The sequence below is a fragment of the Lissotriton helveticus genome, chromosome 4_1, assembly GCF_964261635.1.
Source record: "Lissotriton helveticus chromosome 4_1, aLisHel1.1, whole genome shotgun sequence".
NCBI lineage: Eukaryota > Metazoa > Chordata > Amphibia > Caudata > Salamandridae > Lissotriton > Lissotriton helveticus.
This window is the reverse complement of record NC_136063.1, coordinates 1,280,591,803-1,280,616,832: the sequence shown is the minus strand read 5'-3', so window position 1 is coordinate 1,280,616,832 and position 25,030 is coordinate 1,280,591,803. Positions and strand designations below refer to the sequence as shown.

Sequence of the window (25,030 nt, the reverse complement as noted above, 5' to 3'; positions counted from 1 at the left end):
AGATCTCCGCGAAGCGCGTTGCTTAGCAACCACTGACAACAGGCAGAAAAATTATTCAAAATGGCCGATTTACGTCAGTTACGTCTGACGTCTGTTGTCACACGCGCATGAACGTGTGCGTCTCTGGCATGCGCATGAGGACAATGCGTACAGTGTCAGAGAAACGCAGTTGTGCGTTTCAGTGTGCGCTTTAGCATACGCTCCAGTAGTGCGCGTAAGAGATGCGCAACTCACCCAGTCACGTCGTGCGCTTCAGCGTGCGCTCCAGCAGTGCGTGTGCGCGACTCACCACATCTCGTCACGAAAGACGTTGGAGGGTGTGACGTCACCTTCGTCGGCACATAGAGGAAACCTCGTATTCTCCCAAAATTCACGATCGGTTCCACTGCAATTAACACCAATACGCTGAAGGCTCCTCTCGGTCTGCTTACCACGCGGGTTCGTGAGGAATCGGTGCTGCCGTTCTGTAATTCCTTAATTAGCTGCAATCTTCAACAGGAAGCTATGGCCAGATGTCTTTTAAGTCCAAGTCGCCAAATGTTGTAAATTTGATGTATAACTCCACAGACTGGATGTTGCAGGAACAGCTTTATTGCAGCACAGAACAGGTAAGCCCAATCCTCCCCTGGCCAGAGCTCCAACTGCCAACAGGGCAACGGAGAATTCCAGAACAAAGAACATTACAGAGATCTAGAGTGTTAGCTCAGTAGATGAGCTAAGCACTGTACAACACAAAGCCAATATGTTTCCTTTAATTAAAGTTGAACCATTTATATTGTTGCACAGTGCCAGCAACGGGGTTTGGTGCGGGGCCAGTTCGGCAAACAATGACCACTTAAACGACTTAAATATGTCAGAAGATCTTTTATGATCCAGAGTTTAAAACAATGCAACAAACAAAGCCCCAGTTTTTGTTTTATTTGAGCGTGGTAGCTCATTTCAAGAAACTATTCATAACGGAAGTCTTAAAAACATTTATAAAAAAGCTTTAAACCCAGACCCTAGGTTCACATGGGAGTGATCAAAGAATGAGTCATCTAGTGTACCCTAGACATCTGTCTAGACCCATGTACTGTGAATTTCTTACAGTTCTTTTTTGTTTGTTAGAGGGCTTTCGATTTGCTTAGGTGACATGCACTGAATCTTTAAATTCTCAAATATGGCAGATGAGTGGGCAGACAAGATGATGGGATATTTTATCTTGGGTACATTTATTTATCAATATGTGGCTTTATTGAAACGTGCTGCACTAATATGCTTAAACATTCTATCTCTGCTGCCTGTCCTTTTAACTGTTTGGGTAAGCATAGCTAGCTAGCAAAGTGATTTTCAGTTTACTCCTCTCTGTATGTGCATGCACTCTCCCCCCTCACCCACATTTTTTTACATTTAGTTTTTATACAATACTTTTTATTTAAAAAATCACATGCTAAATAGTACATTTTTCTGATTGTAACATAGACAATGATTCCAACATTGTGTTATAAAAGCTGCTAGCAAAGACCCATACTATAATACCACACTGAGTAAGCAGTTCATCCAGTTATGTTGGCAGTCCGTGCCCTTTAAACTCCCAAAGTTAAACCTGAAGAATATGGTGATGCAAAATCCCAAAATGTGTGCTCCTTTCCCTACATGCTTCTAACCAATGAAAAAGGGTACCTTTTCATTTTGGAGGGTATGGAAACAGTTTTATGTGATATAATCAGAAAATGATTTCATCGAATACCATTACTGAGAAACCATTTTACCTAAACTGTTTAATGGGAACCGATTAATAGAATGTCTTTTTGTTCAAAATTGGCTTTTGCATGCTTATTTTTAGAGGTGTAAATGCAATGGTTGCAGGCCTTACTTTCAGAAACAGTTTTGTCTGAGGTATTTATTTCAGTGAGTTACTTCTGGGGACATTATTTCAGATTTATATCTTGTACATTATCAAACAATTTGGATGCTTTTATTTTGCTGACCCCTCACAACCCCTAAACACCAAGCTATAACTAAAAAAAAAATCTCACCAACCTGAACCCTAAAAGCCCGCTCTACTTCTAAACTCCTCTCATCCCAGAAACCTAAAAACCCATCACTACACCTAAACTACACGATCGCTGAATTCTAAAAGCTCTTTGTACCCCACACTCCACCTATCCCTGAATCTAAAGCCCCTCAATATCTCCAAACTACACCTATTTCTATGCCTAAGCCAACCAATCCCTGGCCTCCTAAAAATCCCTTACAGCACCCAAACTCCACCCTTCCCTAAACCTTAGAAGAAAAACGTAAAGGCCACTCATTCATGACCCCTCAAAACCTATCGCCACCCCTAAACTTTACCAATTCCTGAAATCTTTTCTACTTCTAACCTCCACCCTTCCCTGAATACTTATAAACCCCCACTACCCTAAACTCTACCCAATCCTGAACCCTAAAAACTCTTAGTCTCTAACCTCTACACATCACTAAACCTTAAAAACCTACACCAGCCCTAAACTTCACCCATCCATGAAACTAACACATTTAACACCCTTATGCTCTGCCCATCCCGGAACCCTTAAAACACCTCACACCCCTAAACTCCACTCATCTGTGAACCCTAAATGCCCCTCCCCACCCCTAAATATCTCCCCTCCCTGAACCCTAAAAACATCTTTCTATGCCTGAACTACACCCATTCCTAACTCCTAAAACCCCTGGTCACCCCTAATCATTACCCATCCCTGCACCCAAAATTCCTCACTAGACAATAACTCCACCTAAATTTAATGTAGCTTTGGATTTTTCCTTAAAATTCTTTCCTTTAATTTGTGATTTATTTGTATTTCTTTAAAAATCTTTCCTTCAAATAGTTTTTCCGTGATTCGATTCCTAAAATGTATTTTCTCCCTTTTAGTTGTTCCAATAACCCACTTACATCAGTTGGAGACTGTGGTACACAATGAATGATGCGTAGTTCAGGTGTAGTAGTAGATCCCTCTTTATTGACAGGTAGATAGGTGGCAGGTTACAGGATTAGAAGTTACAAGTAGAAAACCCCACCAGGAGAGAGCTTCCAGCTCCTCAGCCTGAGATGACCAACTGACTCTCTAGCTAGAGTCAGGCACTTAACATTCCATGATGTCACAGGACATTCTGATGCAGTGGTAGAGAGGGAAAATACATAGAACTATTTACCACACATCCTCTTCCGTTAACAAACAACAGCAAGAAAGAAGACAAGATGGAGCAGAAGGATTCAGAGGAGACTGTAGACTTCAGAGCTAGTAAAAGAGACAATTTGAAAAGCAGGAAACACAAGCGTGGAAGCAGAAACAAAGGAAAAGTAAGAGGCATGTAGAGAGGTATTCATAAGATGCACAAATGGTCATGGTTGAACAAAACACAATAATGCAAATTACATAACATGCCCATCCACCCTCCTTAATAAAACAAGGTAGCGATCCCAGTAAACTAAGTAGGGTGTAACAACTGCAAAATGTGTGCAGATGGAAGAAAGCACAATAAGATGAACTAGCAACCTACACAGAAAAAAGATATGCCTTGCAATAAAGATTAGCACATGACGTGTACTAACAACCTCCCCTCTAAGGGTACACAAAGAAAGGCAACCTTTAAACTGTGGAACAAAACAACTCCCCAGGAAAGGGTACACCAGAGGACACGAACGCCCCTGGAACAAAGAACACAGTAGCCACAACCTGACAACTGTGACGCGACTACACCAAGAGGTAGCGCTGACAACGCCTACCCAAATAGAGTGATGCAACTTAGACAATCACTGACAACCTCCCCTAATAAAAGGGTACCACATGCAAACAAAGTAAAAATTGTTTGACGCAAGTTCACCAAATAGTGGCGCTGACCACGCACAATGCCTACCCAAGTAAGGATAAAACACAGTAGTCACACATGACAACCTCCCCTAATAAAAGGGTACACCTTGCAAAACAATGCAAGAATAGTGTGGCAGAACAAAGTAGACACAAAAACCTCCCTTAATGAAAGGGTACACCTTGCAAGACAACGCAAAAATCGTGTGACGTGACTTCGCCAAAGGGTGGCGCTGACCACGCACACCGCCACACAAAAGGAAACTAACTCTTTGACAACTTCCCTTAATAAAAGGGTACACTTCAGAAACATCTTAAAAATAAGTGTGACGCGACCTCTCCAAAGGATGGCGCTGACAACGCACGCTGCCACACTTGAGAATACTAACTCTTTGAAACTTCCCTTAATAAAGGTACACCATGAAGACAACGCAAAAATAATCAGTGACCCAAAACACATATACCAAATTACTGTCCGACACACAAAGAGCGTGTGTGTCGCTGATGCAAATCGTTACTCAAAATATCCTTAAAATAAGAAAGCATGTGATACACTGTTGGTGTGTGTATCACCGAATGAAGCGCTCCAAAAAAACAGTTCGAAAGTTGTTTCAGTCAAGTTCCAATACCTGGATATTAATGTGGTTCTTATCAAAATACACACGAGCAGCTTGATTATTTAGCTGAAGTGAAGATCGTGTGCTGTGTGCTCTTCTTTTTACGACAATTCTGAAGGACAGATGCGCCATGAAATCTGGAGACCGCTGCTGAGGAGACCGAACAACGTTGTAGTTTAACTGAGGGCTGATTAGAGAAGGAGGTTACTATGGTAACCAAAATGGCTTCCTTCGTGACGTGTGCGCAGAGAAGAACAGAGATTGGTAGAAGTCACGTAACCAAGCGTGTAACTTCAAGAGGAAAGAAAGAGTCACGTAGTAACACTTGATTGGTGGAATGAGTAAGTGTCATCGATTCTTTCCACCAACACCCCCAGACATTCCACAACGTCACCAGAAGGTCAGAGTAGAGCAGGGAGTGCAGAACGGACGAGAACAAAAATGCCGTTGAAGACAATTGAGCAGTCTCCCGACTTTCACACTAAACAGGTAAACAACAGTCAACTTTGAATAACAGTCACTGCAATATAGATCGTTGTTCTCTCCAGTTATAATTAAATAGGCTGCACATTCACTTAAATTCCGTGACACTTCACTCAGGAGATGCTGATGAATTAAAACAGCCAAATCTTCCGCACAGTCACTTTTTAAAATTAAAGAATTAATCTCTCACCACTTTGTAGTCAGTTTCCTTACATGTTCATTGGTGCTGACGACAATAATTTGAGTGGGAGAGATATCAGCCTCAAATTGGCCTTGTGTTAGGAAGTTCGAAGGTTGGCAGTTAAACTGTCATTAACGCGTGGCGCCATGTTGAGCACAAAGGTAGACAAAGAAAAATGCCTCAAAACCCAGGATAAATACATTTTTCCATAGATGCATGTAAGGTCACTGAAGATACTGCGGATAGTGATGGCTGTTGTGAGGGAGTACTGCTTGCGCCGGGGCACATCAATGAAAGCAAAAGTAGGAAGCGCTCACAGAAGAAACATGCCCACACTGTGGGAATACACAGCTGTCTCACCAGTCCCACAGTAATTGTAGCGAGGGCGAACTGTCAAGGGGAAAAACAACAGAGACGCAGCAGGGTGATCAGGCCAGATGGGTCTCAGTCGCTCTTATGGCTGGAGGCAGACAATCTCCAGATGACAGCAAGATGGCAGTAGGCTCCTTCACAAAACAAACGCCCAGGGTGCAGGCTGTCCCAAGTTGAAAAGGACACTGGTGGGGTTTACTGGGCGTTACTCTGATCTCCAGGAAATCGACTTACTTGAATGTAGGACAGGCCTTGGTTTCCTTATAGCTGAATTTCTATCCTCTTTCTTTGTAGCGCAGGTTAGTCCAAGAAACGTTGCCAAACTGTGGTACACAATGAATGATGCGTAGTTCAGGTGTAGTAGTAGATCCCTCTTTATTGACAGGTAGATAGGTGGCAGGTTACAGGATTAGAAGTTACAAGTAGAAAACCCCACCAGGAGAGAGCTTCCAGCTCCTCAGCCTGAGATGACCAACTGACTCTCTAGCTAGAGTCAGGCACTTAACATTCCATGATGTCACAGGACATTCTGATGCAGTGGTAGAGAGGGAAAATACATAGAACTATTTACCACAGAGACATCATGAGGAGGATAGTTAATATGGGGCTGTTAATCCAAAGTAGTACTTTTGAACATAATTTGTAAGCAACAAGTGGAGTTGGTGGGGGGGGGGGAGGGGGACGTCTCTGTTTTCTTGCTGTGGCTTCCAGAGTTTAAATATATTATGGTTGTGTTGTCATTGATTGATTTATAGTACTTGGTTTACTGCATCCAGTCCTTTTGCACGTTTTCTTCTTTTGTGTAGGAACAATGCCGAAAATGTTATTGCTAGGTGGTTGGTCCATGCAGGCTTACCCATTCCTGTGGGAAAAGGAGCATACCGATTCCATCCATGAACATTACTTAAGTCCCTAGTGCTTTCATGGCAATCCTTTATGGCCAACTGAATCTCTCGATATATTATTGCCATGTAGTGCTTGTTTCAAGACATTACAAAAGCTTTAAATACATCGGTAAAATTGCGATGCATGCGACATGTCATCACTAAAATAAATGTAGAAGCCTAGCATTGGAACAGGTAAAATTGTTGTCCCACCATCTTGTGTTTAGTGATTGTATTCCACGCCTGGATAGTATGAAGAAGACATTGAACAAACGCACATTGAAACAATACCACTATGATTCGCCAGTGCAGGCACCGGGTTTCCCCTCCACCATACTGTTCCTCCAGGAGTTGGTGTATTTGCTTTTCTTTTTTTGTGAAGTTTACCTTTTGCATTGTACCGATCCTGTATACAAGCGGTCTCTCGCTACAGAGCACAGTGATGTACGATTGCAAGCTTCGAACAAGCAGTGGAGATATATGGTCGTTACAAAGTCTTCCTTTTACTTGTGAAGCCCAGGGATTGGTATGGCGCCAAAGCTAGACACGGCTTAAGCAGTTTTTGTAACCCTGATCTGAAATTGTGTTCATATATGCTTACTTTTTAAAACCTAACCAAATTGTCTGGTATGGTTTTTTTTAGGAATGCAGCAGTTGCTGGATAGTTTTATATTGAGACTTGGATTCCTGGCAACACACAAAAAGAGGGCACATCGTCTTCGAGTAGAGGTGGGAATCGACATAGAGCACTTTGTTAGTTAACAATTTGAAGACATTGCAGGTTAACCATTTTTTTCCGTTCTTGCATTGTAAAACAGGCATTGAAAACTCTGAACTCCATTATGTCTCTTGTGCCCTGGGAACAGAGATGTAGATTTTGCTCATCTGAAGAATTGTACAGCCTCACGTAAGTACATGAGAAGGCTCAAAGAATTACAGTATCTAAACTGCAAAAAAATCACAATGTATAGAAAGTGCATAATTGAGAAATCTGTTGTATGAAGCAGTTGTGATTAATCTACCGCTTGCTCAAAGGGCTCCACTCACTAGACAAAATGGAAAGCAGAACTGCTTTCATTGGTGGCACTGGTATTTCTGGCGATTTTGGATCGCAGAGGTTCTTGCACTCATGCAAAATATTCGCTTTGGGTTGCACTCCCCACTGTAGTTCTGCACACATTTGAATGTTTTCCTTATGATTAGAAATTTCACAGTTTATGTAGAGGCTATTAGAGTGCAGGGGGTTCTCTTTTTCTCGAATTTGCATTGTAGGAAGTAAATATGTGCCCTGGTTCCTCTCTGTGGAATGGCCACATTTGGAAATGGGCATATGCAACAACCTCAAATGATGTACCTGAAAATAACATGATTTTCCCATGGAAGGCACTGTCGGGCAGAGAGTACCCGAGACCTACCATCCAGTTCTTTGTGAAAGACACTTCACTACCCACTTAGAGAAAGGTGTCTCTGGTGGGTATTCTGACCAGCTGCTTGAAGGATTTGTCAGGAATAGGGTTGTAATTAAGAGTTTGTCCTGTACCAAGGCATTGCTACCTGTGCCATTTCAACCAGAAGTACAAGAAAGCAAGGGGGCTACCCGTGGTCAGAGCCTTCTAGTTCAGGCATTTTTTTTCTTTTCCTGTGATCTGGACTGGAAACCATTGTTCTTCCTTCAGGGGCAGTAATCTGTATGTAAATAGACAGCCATTGCACAGAAAACAGACTCGATCAGGGCGCGGGATGATTTGTGAACATTGGCAAGGCGTGTGTCCAAAATCCAATCAAAAGATAACCGCCTCAGAGCAGCAGGTTTTTGTTGACTTCATACCAAGGGCTGGTTAATTTGTTTCGATGAGTTTAGGGAAAAGCTTGAGGATTGGACTAACTTTGTATTCACAGGTAAATTGATTGTTTAATCTCTGGGCAGCTTCATGGATAACACTGAGGAGGAGAGGGCTGGGTGGACCTAATTTGATATTGTTCAGAAGTGCCTTGAATGTTAGCTTTTTTCTCTTAGAGGTAATGAGTGTTAACTTTTGCTAAATCCCCCAAGAGCAAAATTATTTGACATCCTCTACTGAATTTTCCTGGGACACTACCTGTAATTGCTGAATGATGCATTTGGATATAAAAGCATATCTTATCCATAATGCTGAATGGTGACTCTAGATTCCATTAAAATGTAGAGGGGTTCCAAGTAAAGATTAAGTAATGCTGAGGTTAAATTTGACCCTAGTGTCAGTCTATTATACATAGACTGCACGACTGACTGTGACATGCCTTTTTATTCTGAATACGGACTTTCTCCAATTATTTTGGTGGCCCGCAGGGCTTAATTTGAAAAATATATATGGGCCAGGGCCCTTGCCAGGAGGCCATTTCAACTTGGACTTTCCATTGCACCTGCCAGTACTGGCGATGGCAGTACCAACACAACTAAAAATCATGACAGTAATACAAGTGTAACACTTCAGACTATTCCAGGCCCCCCCAAAGCTATAAGAATGGCTTGGGCAGCAGGTATTAGTCCTTATTAATGTATATTGAATTATTTAACAACTGTTACTGTGCTCACAAACAGTACTATCTTGGTGGGCTGTCATAAGTGGCAGTGTTGACAATTTATGGCCGGTGCCAAGCACCAGAATCCACTGGCTCAAATTAAGAACTGGGCCAAGGCTTGTTAATGTCTGTAATAATGATGCAGGATTCTCAGTAATTTGAGTAATTTAATTTCCTCTTTCTAATAAACGTATTTAAGAAATATGCTATGAGTAGTTCTCGACTTATGCCTGTACACTGCAAAGCCCAAAAGGAGGGCGGGTTGTGAATATTCTTCATCGTGGTCGAGTTCTTACAGGGCTGTGCTGTGAGGATCTTCACAGGACCCACTCCAATACTTTGGTTATCTCCCAAAGAGTGCATGTTTGCTCTCTGTACGAAATTGGGTTACTGGTTGAATGGGGTGGCAGCCCTTGTCAAGCAGCAACCACAATCCTTGTTGTGGTGAGGCACAAGCCAACCCGAATTAACCTGTGCTTAACCCTCTGGTAGCTTGGCGCAGAGCAGTAAGGCTTAATTCAGACAGTGGCGGCTCGCTTGGAATGGGGTGTGGGATTACATTTTGTTTAATGATCTTACCTTGTTGGTTGCACAGCCGCACGCTTCTCTTCCGTCTGCTGGAAGCACCGGAAGTACGCAGGCTTCCGGGCTGTCCCAGCTTATCACAAGACTGCAGGACCAGCGTTGTGATTGGTCTGAGCTCCCTGTTTGGATGGGCAAGAGGTACCAGGGGAGGTTGGGCAGGTTCTCTATGGGGTTGTGCAACACAGCCCAATGCAGAACATACCAAGTGCGCATGATGGTTTGGCCTGTCTGCCTTTCAATTTTGTTTTTGAGTAATATCACATGGCTTTTTCCTTGTATAGGAAGGAAGTTAATTTGAATAATTCCAGTCCTAGGTGCCTAGATGATAGGGTAGCGAATATAAATTTACTATTGAATAATAAATATATTTTTTCCCTAAATGTACCAATAATGAATAGGACAAATATGGCGGGATATTATTCATCAGTTGGAGTAATTTTTGTGCATTATAGGGGTAATATGCCCCAGCATGATTTAGTTTTAGTCCAAATGCACGAGTATTGGGTGTCGCTGGTCAAACAGAATTTTATTTAAGATCGTATAATCATTATTACAAAAGAAGTACGATAAGCCAAACATATTGCTGTTTTTCATATGGGTTTGGGAAGTGACACAGCCTCATTTTCTTGAGCAGGATAATGATCTTGTTTGATGAGGCTCTGTGAAACTCTCTCCTAGCTTGGGTGCCAAAAAGGCCTGTGTGGAATAAAAATAAAATAAACATGGGGTGGGGGGGGGGGGAATCGGACCCCAAAGTCTTTACTAAAGCTCTGGCGAGGGATTTTAAGAACTACAGCCTGATGCTACAGTAGCAAATACAAATTAATCTATTTTCTGATTTGTAGCCTGATCATTATCAGAAAGTTTCGGGTAATAATCTGTGAACACAAAATGTATTCCTTCTTGAAAATGTATTCGGTCTTCTCCATTTGTGCTGACACTTGTAAGAGTGTGTCACATGAACTTCTCCGTTCATTTTTGACAGCCATGCCAGTAATCTACTAGTCCTGTTAATTTTGTGTATGGCCTAGCTAGATATTCTTTATATTTAAACAGTTCAGCCTTTCCCTAGGTGCATTTCTTCCTTGCTTCTACAAAACCATGGAACCGAATACTTGCATCTTGTTAGATCATAGACCAGCCAAGAAGATGAACACCCCAAAAAACCACTCCCAGGATTGACCAGCACTGGCTTCTAGTCCACAAACTACATAAAGTGCACACCAAGGCTCCATTTCCCATGGGCTTAAGCTTGATGTGGGTACATTTTAATACTCTGTAGGCCACGATGCCCATTCCCCTCAGATTTACTCATTAATACCAACTTATCTATTTAAGAAAATATAATACAGTGGTACCCAACATACTATTGTTACCATCACTCAAGCATGATGAGTGTTGTCTTGCTTATAAAATTGAAGTGTTATTCCAAATCATCTGCAAACTTTAAGTTCTCCCTGGCAGTGCATCGCCCTCTACAGAAGTGTGATATGAATCCAGACTTGTATCTGAGGCTTCCCAAAATAGGTATGCACAACTCCTATGAAGATAGCCTGTCGCTAAATCTTGATGTCGTCATAACTGTTCCCAATTTTCTTGTCTAACCGAGATGTGTTTTGCCTGTTAATCTAGTTCTTGTGTATTACTGTCTTTTTATACTTTTGTCACCAAGGGATTGCTGCCTCTTGCTCTTTGAGTCTTTGTTTTCATCCATCCCCAAGGTTCTTTGGGTTTAGGAGAAGAAAAAGTTCTTTGCTCTCAGCAAAATGTATTAACTTTGAAGAAAATAGGATTGCTCATCGCTGTCCTAGTTGTTTTAACTTGCGCCTCACTGCAAAAAAGGGTTAGCATTGGTTTAGGGTCCCCATTGTGTAACTGGGGAAGAGTAGGACTGTGCTGTCATTAATGGTTGTGTCCAAACTCGAGAACCGCTTGATGGATCGGGGTGGGGGGTCCTTGAAACAGTTCGCCTGCTGCTCTTTGTTGCTCCAAATCTCAGCGCCAGTCCCTCTGCCATGGTCTTTGTATGGCATCTTTCTTACTTGCAGGATAGCCAAAAATTGGGGCAGCCAATTGCTTAGGAGCAGTACTTATTGCTCATTGAGCAGTTGGCTACACCCACAATCTAAAGTAGATTACTATAAAAAAAGCACATTAACCTCGCGAGAGATTTATTTATTTATTTTCTTTTTTTACAGTTAATTTAAACACTACCTTATGTCGTCTAAGGCAGTACCATGGGTGATCGAAAGTCAGCAAGCATCCCTCTTGTGCCCGCCTTAAATACCATAGACGCTTTGTGCGATTGTGTGCACGCCAGGCGGTGAGGAGTCTTTTGAGCCCTGTGAGAGCGACAGCGGGGCAGGCATCGGGACTCGGTGTCCCAGCAGGTGTTGGAGCCGCGAGCAGCTACATCAAAGGGTCCTCATCGCCTTGATCCCACACTTGATATAGCCCCTCTACAAAATAAGGGTGCCCTCCTCACTAGTAACAATAATCAACATCAGTCATCGAAAAGAATGCACATAGCGGAGTCCGGAGAGGGTGGGCTGATCGGGCAAGTGGAGCACCTAGTAAAATCCTTAATTCTCCCTATTATTGAAAGGCTAAAGATAATTGATAAAACCCTAAGTAACCTCCAAAAGGCCACAGTAGATAACACTCAACTACTAAATTCAGCCCTAAACCGCATGAAGCCGGGGGGGCAAAGACTAAATAGCATAAGGCCAGAGGGACAGGATGAGAATGCAAAGTACACGGTTAACCTAAAACACCCTAATATTGCAAACACGGGCTACTATGCATTGCCATCGGAGCGTGGGATGGGAGAGCATAGCAGAGGAAGTCCTAGGGAGAAACTACAGGGTACAGAGGGCAGCGACAGAAAAACAAGGCTACCGGAGAAATCTACAGAAGGGGAAAAATTGCCAGGCCCAAAACACACTGCCCAACAAACTATTGGTGTAGGCAACCAAACCATTCTAAACTTACCACCTGAATACTCTCTGTTGGTAATAGTCCTGGGAAATGTCCCCCCACTACGACAGGGGGAGAGAGAGGAGTTTTACCAATTAAAATACAAGGTTACACATTGGTTGAGCCGAAACACTAGGGAAGGATTTGGAGTAGGAGACCACATAATTATGGCTCGAAGAGTAGCGCGGCTTGGAAAAACACGGAAATGTAGAGAAGGTGATTGTATAGTGATTAGCCAGTGGATAGGTTATTGAGGGAAGCGCAGGGTGGTTCACTACAGGGCAGACAGGGCATTGTCATACTGCCTCTCGGGTTCTTTTATAGGCCAGGCATTTATGACATACGTACTCATAGAAACGCGATTGACACACCCAACCCTTCGGTCCTTGAAAGATTATCTGGATGGGATACTGTATCACTTAGGCACCAAAGAGCTAGGATGGTTGACACATTTGGACAGCTTACATCGGTGGAGGTCACGAACAGATTCAATGCCCTCTCAGGCATCGATGATAGCGATTGACAGAGGGAGGATTCTATTAGTCTTTTGCCTTCAACTGAACAGCTTAACGTATATGTAAATCCCTGGGGGGAACAATCAAACGGCAGCAGGCCCTACCTGATCACGGCGCTGGGCAGCGGTACACCATACCACCACTGAGCCGCTTCTACACCGCGGTCGGGGCTCCAGGGGCTTGAGGAGAACTACAGCCCTCAGCACGCCTGGCGGCGTCCACGCCCACTTCCCGGCAGTTTTGCGCACGGAGGCACTTAAGCACAGGAGACTCCCTCGGTGGAGCGGGGGAACAATCAAACGGCAGCAGGCCCTACCTGATCACGGCTCTGGGAAGTGGGACACCATACCGCCACTGAGCCGCTTCTACACCGCGGTCGGGGCTCCAGGGGCTTGAGGAGAACTACAGCCCCCAGCACGCCTGGCGGCATCCACGCCCACTTCCCGGCAGTTTCGCGCCCGGAAGCGCTTAAGCACAGGAGGCTCCCTCCGCGTCGCGGGCGGCGCCGGACTGAGCCCGGGCAGAGGGCGGGCCATCTGTGGCCATCAGGGGCCAGAGGAGGCCGGGCAGGGCCACCCCCCTTAGCAATATCAATGGGCAAGCGCAAACATTTGGGAAATGAGGGGCAGGGGGCCAAAGACGCTAAGGTCCCTCGTAAGGCGGACACAATCATATCATACCTAACTTCAGCGGTTGGCGCTATCAATCAAAAAATTGCTAATGCCGAAAAAGAGCTAGAAATGGGAAAGGCTAATGAACCATCTACTGCAGATTACCCACCTGCACCTGCAGAGGTATCGAGCGATTGCATACTGACTGAGACGCTACCCAGCCACGAACTTGTGACCCATAAGTGTCCGGTACAACTTGCAGAGAGTCACAGTTCAAACGTACCTTTAATTGCGGTTAAACAGAAGCCCAAGAAATGTGGGGGGAAAGCTAATCATGTGTCTCTTAATCAGGATCATGTCCATGACATTTGTTCACTTCTGGGGGATAAATTGGAAGAATTGATTAACGCCCGATTAGAGCCAATTCTGGAGGAAATCGGCAAAGATATTGTTGACTGTTTGAACACTTGTTTGGTTGGTTTACTAAAGAGGTGTGAAAAAATACTCTTTTATTAATGAATTTCGTACTGTAGAGCGACACCCGGTAACTGATTGTAAGTCCACCGAGAACAAAGACACAGAGCCTATGGCATGTTCAGGGGTGAAAGACCTCCCTGGGAACTTATGCCCATCTGTATCATTTAAACATGTGTTACCAATCCCTATTCCAAAAGTAGGTAGTCCCGGCATTAGAAATCTTACAATACAATCTAACCCTGTCTCAGCAACAAAGTACACACATGAGAATAATGCTGCATGTCCTAATCCCCCCCCATATTATATCTAACCCCAGTAGCCCCAGGTTGCACCTTCCACCAGATGCTGCACCTTTTGTGGCAGTATTAACTGGGGTCCCACTCTTACAACAAAATGAGAGAGAGTCTACCAGGGACCTCCTGGACAAAACCAGGGAATGGTGCAAACACTACTCTAGCGGGGAGTGTGATATATCCTCCTCCATCATCATGGCTAAAAGGGTGGGGTGGGTAGGACACAGGGCGAAGAACATTACCGGAGATTGTATCGTTGTAAATTTTTGTGGGAGCAATGTTGGCGAAAGACTATTCTGGGATGGGTCTCCTATTACAAACATTGACATTAGACCACTTCCTTTAGGTTATTTCTATCCCCCGGGGGGGGGGGGGGGGAAGTGGGAGTAAGAAGTCATATTCTCGCCCCCAGAGGATAACCGAAATGAGAGATATACCTACTCTAGGACCTTGTGACTTTGTTATGCATCCCAAGAGCGGTGTTTCTGCTCCTCCTCCCCAGCGCTCCCCCCTCAATCGTGATACCTACACAGATTATTGAAGACATACAGACTGGGGGCTTGCCATTGACAAATTGTTTTACATCTCAGTCACAGTTCGGTAATTCCGATTGACTATACAAACCCTGTGACATTAATCACACGTCCCCTCTGAATCTAATTAAAAAAAATACATGTAGAGTCCTTAGTTGGAATATTGCCGGTTCTAGATCTAAGATCCAAGATGAGAAATGGGTGGGTTTTGTTTCATCTTTTGATATAATTTCTTTTCAAGAAACTTGGGATACAGCTAACAGATTTGCCTTAGATGGGTATGCCCACTTTAGCATCCCTGCAAAACCGAGTGTAGCAGGGAGGGAAAAGGGAGGCCTATCGTTATTAATCTCACTTAATCTGAAAGGGACAGCCAAACAGCTAGTCAGGCTCCCCCCACTGCCTAGCAGTAGAACTACTAGTCGTGAATTCCCCTGCTATTTTACTTATTAATTTTTATACTTCTCCTGAAAATGTCAGTATAAATCAACACTTAGAGTCCCTTGGGGAACTTTTAGACAAATATAGAACTATACATAACAGTTTTGAGGTTATCCTCATGGGCGATTTTAATATCCACCCCTGCCGTTTGGATTGCATCTTGGAAGACAAAGGAGGGCCACCCTTTTCACTCCCCACGCATCTCGAACACACTAAACAAGGGGAAGCATTGGAGAACCTTTTGGCCTCCTTTAATCTGTATGAATCAAGTTGCTGCCCCTTAGGCCCTAGACGGCCAACCTTCAAGGGGAAAGACACAGGTTCAGTCATAGATTATATTTTTTTATCATCCTTTTTTTTGTCATTTATCTTAAGCTATAGGGTAGAAGTCTCTATTTTTAGCGACCATAACCCCATGATACTAGAGGTTGCTCAGGGGGAGTTATTAGATTTTAAAGACTCACAGGCGCAATGCGCGACTGATCTGACAACTAAAGATCAGGGTAGAAGGTTGAAATGGTCTAAAGTGACCCCGGTCACTTTTTTAAAAGAGGTTTTAGTAAAGGTAGAAGAGGAGGTTGGCATTTGCTTAGACCCTGCGGCCCCTAAAACTAGGATAGTTAAGGCTTTTAATATAATATGTCAACAAGTAAATACTGACTTAACGCTTAAAGCATATTCAGGTGGGCAGAGAGGAAAACGATGGTTTGATACAAATTGTACCAAGGCTCACTCCGCCCTCTTAAAGGGATTAAAGGAAACACCCAGAAATAGAACTCATATAGCGCTTCTTAAGAAGAAATATAAACACGCTATCCACGCTCGGAAAAACCAGATCAAAGAACAAGCCTGGAATGACCTGCAATCAGATGAAGTCTTGTGGGACAGCTCTAAATTCTGGGAGGTGATTAATCATCCTTATTTTTCGGGGGTGGGGAATCATGGTGCGGAATGTGTTATCCCGGATGAGCAGTGGCTTGCCCATTTTGGTAATATTTATAGCCAGTCTTCCTCTGGTCACACACAGGAGCTTTTCCCCCACCCTTGTTTAGAGCCAATTCTAGCCTTCAGGGAGGAAGATGTGGAAAAATCTATAAACGAAACACTCAAGAATAAGGCCCCGGGCCCCAACGGGGTTCCTGCGGACTTATATAAGTCTGCACCAAAATTCTGGGCCAAGATTCTGACCAACGTCTTCAATGCCGCAAGAGAAAATAATTTTCCCGAGTCCTGGGCTAGGTCTATAATTATTCCAATCTTTAAAAAGGGCCAAAGGGGTGATCCCGCCTGCTATAGGCCTATTTCCCTAATAGACTCTGCTGTTAAAATCTTGGGCAGAGTCATTTTAGGCAGGATAACAACATGGCTAGAAGGCAGAGGAACCATGTCGAATGCCCAGTACGGTTTTAGGGCCAAAAGGAGCACACTGGATCAATGTTTAAATCTGCACTTGATCATCAGTAAATACACCATAGTGAAAGAGGGGGCTTTGTATATGGCCTTTATGGACCTCTCCTCAGCCTTTGATCTGGTAAACCGGTCAAGGCTGTGGGGGGTCCTTTTGGACATGGGTATTGAGCCGGCGCTTGTTTGCTTCTTAGCTGACCTCCACCGTGGACTACAGGCCTCCGTTAGAGTCACTCGGCAGGGAAGATGTACTAGTTTCTTTAAATCTGAGAGGGGGTGCGGCAAGGGTGTATCCTTGCCCCCCTCCTCTTTACTCTATACATAAACGCACTAGAGCCAGCTCTCATCACCTCGGTGGCTGACGTCCCGCGTGCAGGGGAGACCAACATCCCGGTCCTCCTGTACGCGGATGACGTGGTTCTTTTGGCTCGTACAGGTGTGGCCCTCAATAGACTATTGGCTTCTTTTGGTGATTTTATGAACTCCTTAGATTTAAAAATAAATACACAAAAATCCCAGGTCATGATCGCGGGATAAACTAGCAGGAATAAGAAACCTATAACATTCTCTTGCACAGGGAAACAAGTTCTGAGGGTCTCCTCCTTCACTTACCTGGGCGTGATTTTTGACGACAGAGGAACTTGGGGCGTCCAACACAAGTCAAAAACGAACGCAGTCATAAGATCTGCTGCAACCCTCCAGAAATTTGTTAAAAGAATGGGGTCACGACCAATGGAGGCTATTCTTAAAGTGTATAAAGCCAAATGCTTGGCTATAGCCGCCTATGGGTCTTCAATTTGGGGATATACAAAATCTGATACTATCCAGAAGGCGGAAAACAAATTTCTTAGATCGCTGCTCTCAGTTCCCCAGTCCACCCCCACTTTTACCATACACTCAGAGTTATGCATTGGGTTTGTTACAGACCAAATTAAATCTGCCCCTGTTACCTGTTGGTTAAAAACCTGGCTTAATCAGGAAATTTCTTTAAATCATCTGATCCTCAAAGACTGTTTAGCCCTAGATGGAGCTCATAGCATCCCATGGCTGGCGTATGTAAAATCAATGTTGCCTTATGCGGGGCGCATAGAGCTTTTTCATTCTCCTGATTGCATTAAAAAAGAGGATGTCGCGGTGATAACATCTACATTGATAAATTTATTTATGGCTGAGCGGGAGGAGATAGAGCTAAAAAAAACGCCTGTCAGAAGAAATTATGCCCTTATCACCGCTTCAGGCCTTGAACCCTACTTAGTTTTTGTATCCAGACCATTTCACCGTTTTCTTTTAACTAGATTTCGTTTAAATTTGATACACTTTTTGTTGGGCTCCTATGCTACGTGGGAAACTCCTGGTAACGCAAATCCCTGTGATTGCGATCATTTTTCACCACAGGACACATTAGATTTTGCTATGTTTTGCGAACACTATGCACAAATCAGAAAAAAATATTTGTTACCAATTCTCCGGGAGGCTGGCTTCCTACAGGTCATGCCAGCGCTCCTGTTTTTACAACTTTTGTCTAGTGCACGCGTAACTTTTCATGTAGCAAGCGTTTTAGTGGCCGGAGTTTATTTAAACAAAAAGTGCATCAACACACGGCACGGACACATTATAACTGAATTACTTTAGTGAATGGTGGCGGAATTATGTAATAAAATTGTCACAGGGAAGCTTTTAACGATGAAAGAAATAATTTTATATACCGTTTTATTGAACTTATGATATATGCTTATTTTATACATGCAATTTTATCCGTTTTTTGTTTATTATAATTGTATGTATTTTATTGTTTTATATGACTGTTTTTCATGATCTGTATCCTGTGACTTTTTGTGATTTTTTTTTATCGATTAAAAGTGATTGACTGACTGACAAATCCCTGCTCCCCTGCAAAAATCCTGGTACTGGACCAGGCACATCAGCCTTTAGCCACCACCCTATTGGCTAATAGACATACACCAAATAGTGAGATAGAGGAAAGGGTGCACGTGAGTTCCAATTTCACTGCTGGGCCTATCAGCCCTCTGGACCGTGCATCAATCAAGCTAGGTTTAGCCGATGCACAAATTAAGATTCTGTCTTGGAATGTGGCGGGATTGAAGAGTAAATTGCCCATTCCCGAATGGGGCAACTTTATGGCATTACATGATATTTGCATGATACAGGAAACATGGGCGTTACAAGAAAGTACGGTACCGGGTTTTGCTACTTTTGATATTTTGGCAACAACGGGAGGCAGGGGAAGGCCCTCTGGAGGGCTAAGTCACAGAGAACGTAGCAGCGGACCTTACGACGCCGCACCTAGCTTCCAGTTCCAAAAAATAAGTCCTTAAGATTTTGTGCTGCCAACCCCAACGCCAGCTGCTGTTTGGCGTTGCTGTGCTTTCCAGATCATACAAGATGCTTAATTAAATTTTGTGTGGGGGCGCACCAAGAAGTCCAAACGAAAAGTGTAGCTCATATATGTAGAAAAGTTATTTATTTATTTGTATCCGTTCTTTTAAAATACAAATCACCAGGCAATTTTACAACACTGATCAGCCAACGCGTTTCACTCCCTTTCCATTTCTGCCCATTTAACAATTTTCACATAGATCTGTCAAGCGGGGTGATGTAATCTTCCACACAGGCGTTTCACATTCCCGTAGTCTGGCGATTGTTGGTACCCAGGAAGTTCAATCTCTTCCTCGTCCTTGTGTCCTAGTTGTGTCGTAATAAACCTGTATAGAAACGTAATCGTCGTATCCCTATAGCTGCATGGATGGTCCCTGGGACCATCCATGCAGCTATAGGGATACGACGATTAAATGGGCAGAAATAAGAGAAAAATCGACACCGTATGAGAACAACAACCAGAGTGTTCCAATTATATGTATTCCGAGAAATACCTATTTGCCCTGAAGAAACTCCATGGAAAGGGAGTGAAACGCGTTGGCTGATCAGTGTTGTAAAATTGCCTGGTGATTTGTATTTTAAAAGAACGGATACAAATAAATAAATAACTTTTCTACATATATGAGCTACACTTTTCGTTTGGACTTCCTCTTGGTGCGCCCCCACACAAAATTGAATTAAGCCCTCTGGAGGGCTGTCAATCTGGGTGGGCTCCCACTTGGGAGCTCAGGCTACACAAATCCCAACTAATTCACCAGACGTTCAGTGCGTACTACTCACCCCGCAAAATAGGCAAAACATAGCATTAATAAATGTATATTCAAGGCCAGTTAGGCGGGGTATGGAGTCCGAGGCAATTGAAACTTTATCCAGTCGTTAGATTCCTCCACCGTCCTAATTCTGGGTGGAAACTTCAATTGCCATTTTGAGCCTCTTGTAGATTCAAATTTGGGGGACCAGGATGAAGTTGACCAGCTTTGGCACATCCCGGACCCGTTGATTTCCCAGGTTAAGGTATGGACCCCTCTCGTCCTACAATTACAATCATTTGCGTTAATTACATCATTGAGAGCATGTAATGGGAGGGTGGAGCCCGACAGGCCGGGGAGAGAGACGTTTAATAGATTGAATCAAACTTCAGTGATTGATTATATATTCATCGAAGCTAGGCACTGGGATAGGTTGCTCGAATTCGGGTCTTTGAAAGGCATGATAGCGACCACAATGCCTTAGTCTTGTCCCTTAAACCGGGGAGCTTCGGGTTGACAAATCCACCGCCCTCCCAAAAAAGGGCTTCGCAACCCTTAATAATAGCTAATTGTAGGCATAGGGTAAAATGGCCAGACCTCCAAGACTCCCCAACCAAACTTGCTGAATTATATGAGATCGTCATTCCATTTATTGTAGAAATGGGGAATCTTGGTTCCAGGGGAAGGGCCACTGATATACATAATCAGTTGGTTGCCATTTTAAGGGACGCCCTTTGTCCTGTGAAAAGGGTAAATCTCCCCCGGACTAAGTCGCATCCATGGTTTAATGCCCCCTGCCGAAAGTAAAAAAAAGCCTTGCTGTCAGTAATAAAAACTAAGGATACTAGAGCTATTAGGGTCCAACGCTCTCTGTACAAAAAGGCTATTAATGACGCTAAGAAGAAATGGGAGGCCAAGATGTGGGAGGAGCTTGGATCTGCATTAAGGTATAGGGATTCCAAATTATTTTGGTCCATTGTTGCAACTGGCTTGAGTGGGCTTACCCCTGTGCCTGCCCCTAACATTGCTTCTGCTATATAGGAAAAGCACTTTGGTGCACTCTGTGGTATTTATGAGATTGACATCTTAACCCATGAAACCACTGGACTCCAACAAACCCATAGTGTCCCAGGGGTGGTAGATCATGAAAAGACGACCGCAGTTCCTATTAAAGGTCCCCAAACTAAGCACCGATATGTGGGGACCCTGGCTAATTCCTGTTGGGGGGACCAATTGATAGTGGGAAGAGAGTCCTGTCTCCCCCAGGTTGAAATTATCTCACTGAGAGAGGTTGAGGTACGAATAGGAAAATTGCTCCCTAATAAGGCCCCCGGTTTGGATAAATTGCCTGGGGATTTGTTTCATACACAACCTAAAATCTGGGCACCTTATTTGCCGTTTTATTTAATGAGGTCCTGCGAGGAGCTGATTTGCCCCCAACTTGGTTGGGAGCGGAGATTGTGCCAATTTTTAAAAAGGGCTGTCCACTTACCCCATCAAATTATAGACCCATTAGCTTAATAGATACATCACAAAAGCTAATGGGAAGGATCGTTCTTGATAGGATACTTGGGTGGATAGTTGAGAACGGGATTCTAACCACACTCCAGGCAGGCTTTAGGTCTGGCACCTCTACCTTAGATCAAATGTTTCGCCTGCAGGTCCTGAACTGGAAAACAGCAAGTGTGGAGGGTGGCAGCCTCTACCTTGTCTTCGTGGACCTGCGGGCAGCATTTGACTTGGCTGACCTGGGTCTCCCGCCCTATTTATTGGCCATTCTATCTAGGCTCCATATAAATAACTTTGCACAGGTCAGGTGCGGAAGGTATGGTGACCTTACGGATCAGCTCTCTGTCCAGAAAGGAGTGCGCCAAGTGTGCGTCCTGGCGCCCACGCTATTCAGTCTCTACATTAATGGACTTGTGGATCATCTGAATGGTCTGGCGGACAATGATGCCCCAAAATTGGCCACAGGGAGAGTGCCCGCTCTGATGTTTGCAGACGACACCCTGTTGTCTGAAACATCATCGGGCATCCAAAGAACGCTGGACGGATTTGTAGCGTTTTGCGCGACGAGGGGATTGGAAATCAACCTGGAAAAAACGAAGTTTATGATTTTCAACCCCCCGAAGCGGACACTCCCAAACCCGGTCTTAAACGGGATTTCCCTTGAGAGGGTTAAGACCTTTGTATACCTGGGTGTTACCCTGACCGAGAGTTTTGAGTGGAATACGCAGATTGCCAAGTCGGCACTCAAATTATCACAGTTAGCGGGGGGGTATAAGCAAAGTTTTCAGGGGGTCAGTCTTTAAGCCGGTGTCTCCGGCCTTGGAAATATACTGTTGTCAGGCTAGAACTGCGGCAATATATGGTGCTGAACTTTGGGGACATAAACAGATACTGAACCTCAAAAGGGTGGAACAAAGCTTCATGAGGAATCTAGTTGGATTACCAGTAAGCACACCATTGATTCCTCTTAGATTAGACCTTGGGATGGAGCCAATAGAGGAGATCACAAGTGCAAGACAAATTATGTACTGGAAGAGGTTCTGGTCAGTCCCAGAACTGGCCGCCTACAGAGCAGAATTATCTGAGGTCTGGACCTCCCTTAAATGTAAAAAGATCCCATGGCTGCAGCACATTAGGGCTGTTAGTATCCGGATAGGTCTTCCGGGAACTTTGGGAGACACCTGAGATTCATTGCCTTGGGATATCAAAAAGGGAACTCCATACTCCGATACGTAGGCAGAACTCTCTAATATTACAGAGCTCTGCAATTATGGGCAGGCTAACGACAGAGTTCCTCTTAGTCAAATTGGAATCTAAATTTGAGGAATTCATAGATGTAATTGAACCTCTGCTTGCTAGAAAGCTGTATCTCCAGTTAAGGCATGGCACTTTACCTATTAGGTCATTTACATGTAAATGGTTAAAGTCTAACAATGAAGCTTGTCCTGCATGTGATTATAAAAATGAAAATGTAGCACATGTACTGTTTTTTTGCCCTGCTTATTCAGCAATTAGAAATTGTTGGCTGATCTCAATTTGCAGGAACCTCAAACTTCTGTATTTCACTCAGGCTTGTCGGATCCTGACCTATGGTACTCATCCCCCTATTGTGTTTGCCGTATCCCGTTATTTAATTAGTATGTGGTGCAGAAGACAAACTTTTTTAACCTAAGTGTGGCAACTATGATATTTTCTATTCTCTTGTTCTTGATAACTTATAGTTGAATTTATTTTTAACGATCTGATGATAATTTATTGTTTTAATATTTCGTGCTTGTATGTATTTTATGTGCACTTTTATGGTCTTTGACCGAAATAGTTATCAAATGAAATAAATACCATACTTCAAAGGGCCACATTTGATATACCAGTAAAGTTTCAAGTTTTGTATGTTATTTTAAAAGTACCAGATAGTACGGCTGTTGTGTGTTTTACCCATTGCCCATTGTTGTTTTCCCTGTGTTAGCCTAATAGTGCACGTTGTAGGCCGCTTTAGTTTTGCACATGTTATTAATCATCATGCTTGCTTTTGAGCCACATTATATTTTCACACAGAATCTGCCTATGTTTTCCTATTTTAGTTTTTTCCTGGGATTTAGTCTGAATAGTCTAGTCAAGGTCTAACAACATTTCCCCCTAGTTATTCTCTCTGATTAGACACTAGCACCTAGACATAATAAAATAATTCAGCTGCTGTTTTGAATACACATATCTTTTCATTTGGCTAGGGACAGGGTTCTGGAAAACAACAAACACACAGAGCGAAGGTCATAAGATGAGTGCTGCATCAGCTGAGATGTAGAACATCCAACTATGTGTGCTAAGGTACAGGGTCTGCCACGAAACCCAGAGATCTACATTTTATAACCACTTAGCTTCAGTAGTAGGCGAGGGTGTAGACAGATCTGTCCGATAACATGACAGGGCTCTTTATTGTATATGGTTTATTAACCATGCTGATGCCATTATTGACATGCAGTTATTGCACCACAATTAGAAAACAAATACATCTTAGAAGACAGTAGTTTAAACATTGCAAACTTCCTTCATGTCTTATTTCTTATTGTGGACAAGTACGAGTGAGATAGAGGAATGGTGTGTCCTGTTACTGCGATCCCTGAGAGGGTCAAGAGTGTTATGTTCTCGGGCGCCAAATCACTTGTCTCTCTTGAAAGGTTAGAAGGGCAAGTGAGGCACTATAATTATTCAGACTCCTGCTCATAGATACTGGGGTGGTATGGTGACTCAGTCTCCTACATACTGATGTTCTATGTCCCAAACATAGTTCTCTTCCTGGGCAGAATCCTTGCAACACAACGGTGAGTTAGCATATTAAAAAGAATATTTATATATGCCCAAATGTTGAGATTTTTTGAAAATAGTGTTATTGATGCTATTGACGATGTTCACTTATCCATCAGCCTCTCCTGTTTACAGTATTAGAGTGGGGACTCCCTGCCTGCAGTAATGCTCTAGCTTTTTATTCCTAAAGGCATAAGTTGTCACTTTTATTATATCAGTACTTTCACAGTGTATGCTTTCAAACTAATCAATACATTTCCGTGCTGTTTTTATGTTTTCCAGGGAGGATCTTGCAAAAGCTATTGGACAAGCAGGCGGTAAGACACTTTAAATTTGGATGACATTTCAGGGTTTCTCTGGTTTTGAAGCATAGTATTGCTCTTTATTTCTAATTAATAATTTTAGATTTTCAAATTGTCTCATTTCAGAGAGGTGTTTCAGTGGGTTTATAATCTTGGGTACGTTAGCATCTCTTACCTACAGTATGGGATCACTTGCTTATAATATTATTATTATTATTTTTTTTTTTAAAACCTTTATTGTGCAGATGTAGCGTACAAATACGGGCCTACAACCCATCGGGCCGGCCACAACACTGTATGAGCACGTAGGCCAGGAAAGAAGCTCCAGCGGGTCTCCGATACAACAGATGCAATAAGGCAAGGCAGAAAGCCACAAGGAAACCACCATGAATAGGAAAAGTGAAGGTTAATTTTATAATACAATAGGGTGAATAGCAGGAACAATGCAGTTATTAGGGTCCAAAAGTCCATGGCGGGCTGTCAGCAAGCAGTAAAGCAATACACAAC

The 25,030-nt window shown here is 43.3% G+C and overlaps 1 protein-coding gene across 1 annotated transcript in view; it reads left to right on the top strand.

The window, feature by feature from the left end:
• Positions 1 to 25,030, top strand: part of SYCP2L (synaptonemal complex protein 2 like) — a 1,302,345-nt gene that overhangs the window by 230,435 nt on the left and 1,046,880 nt on the right. The window contains exons 6-8 of the mRNA XM_078685781.1: positions 7,008 to 7,093; positions 7,183 to 7,271; positions 24,504 to 24,538. Coding sequence (XP_078541907.1) covers positions 7,008 to 7,093; positions 7,183 to 7,271; positions 24,504 to 24,538 — 210 coding nt within the window. The remainder of the gene's footprint in view (positions 1 to 7,007; positions 7,094 to 7,182; positions 7,272 to 24,503; positions 24,539 to 25,030) is intronic.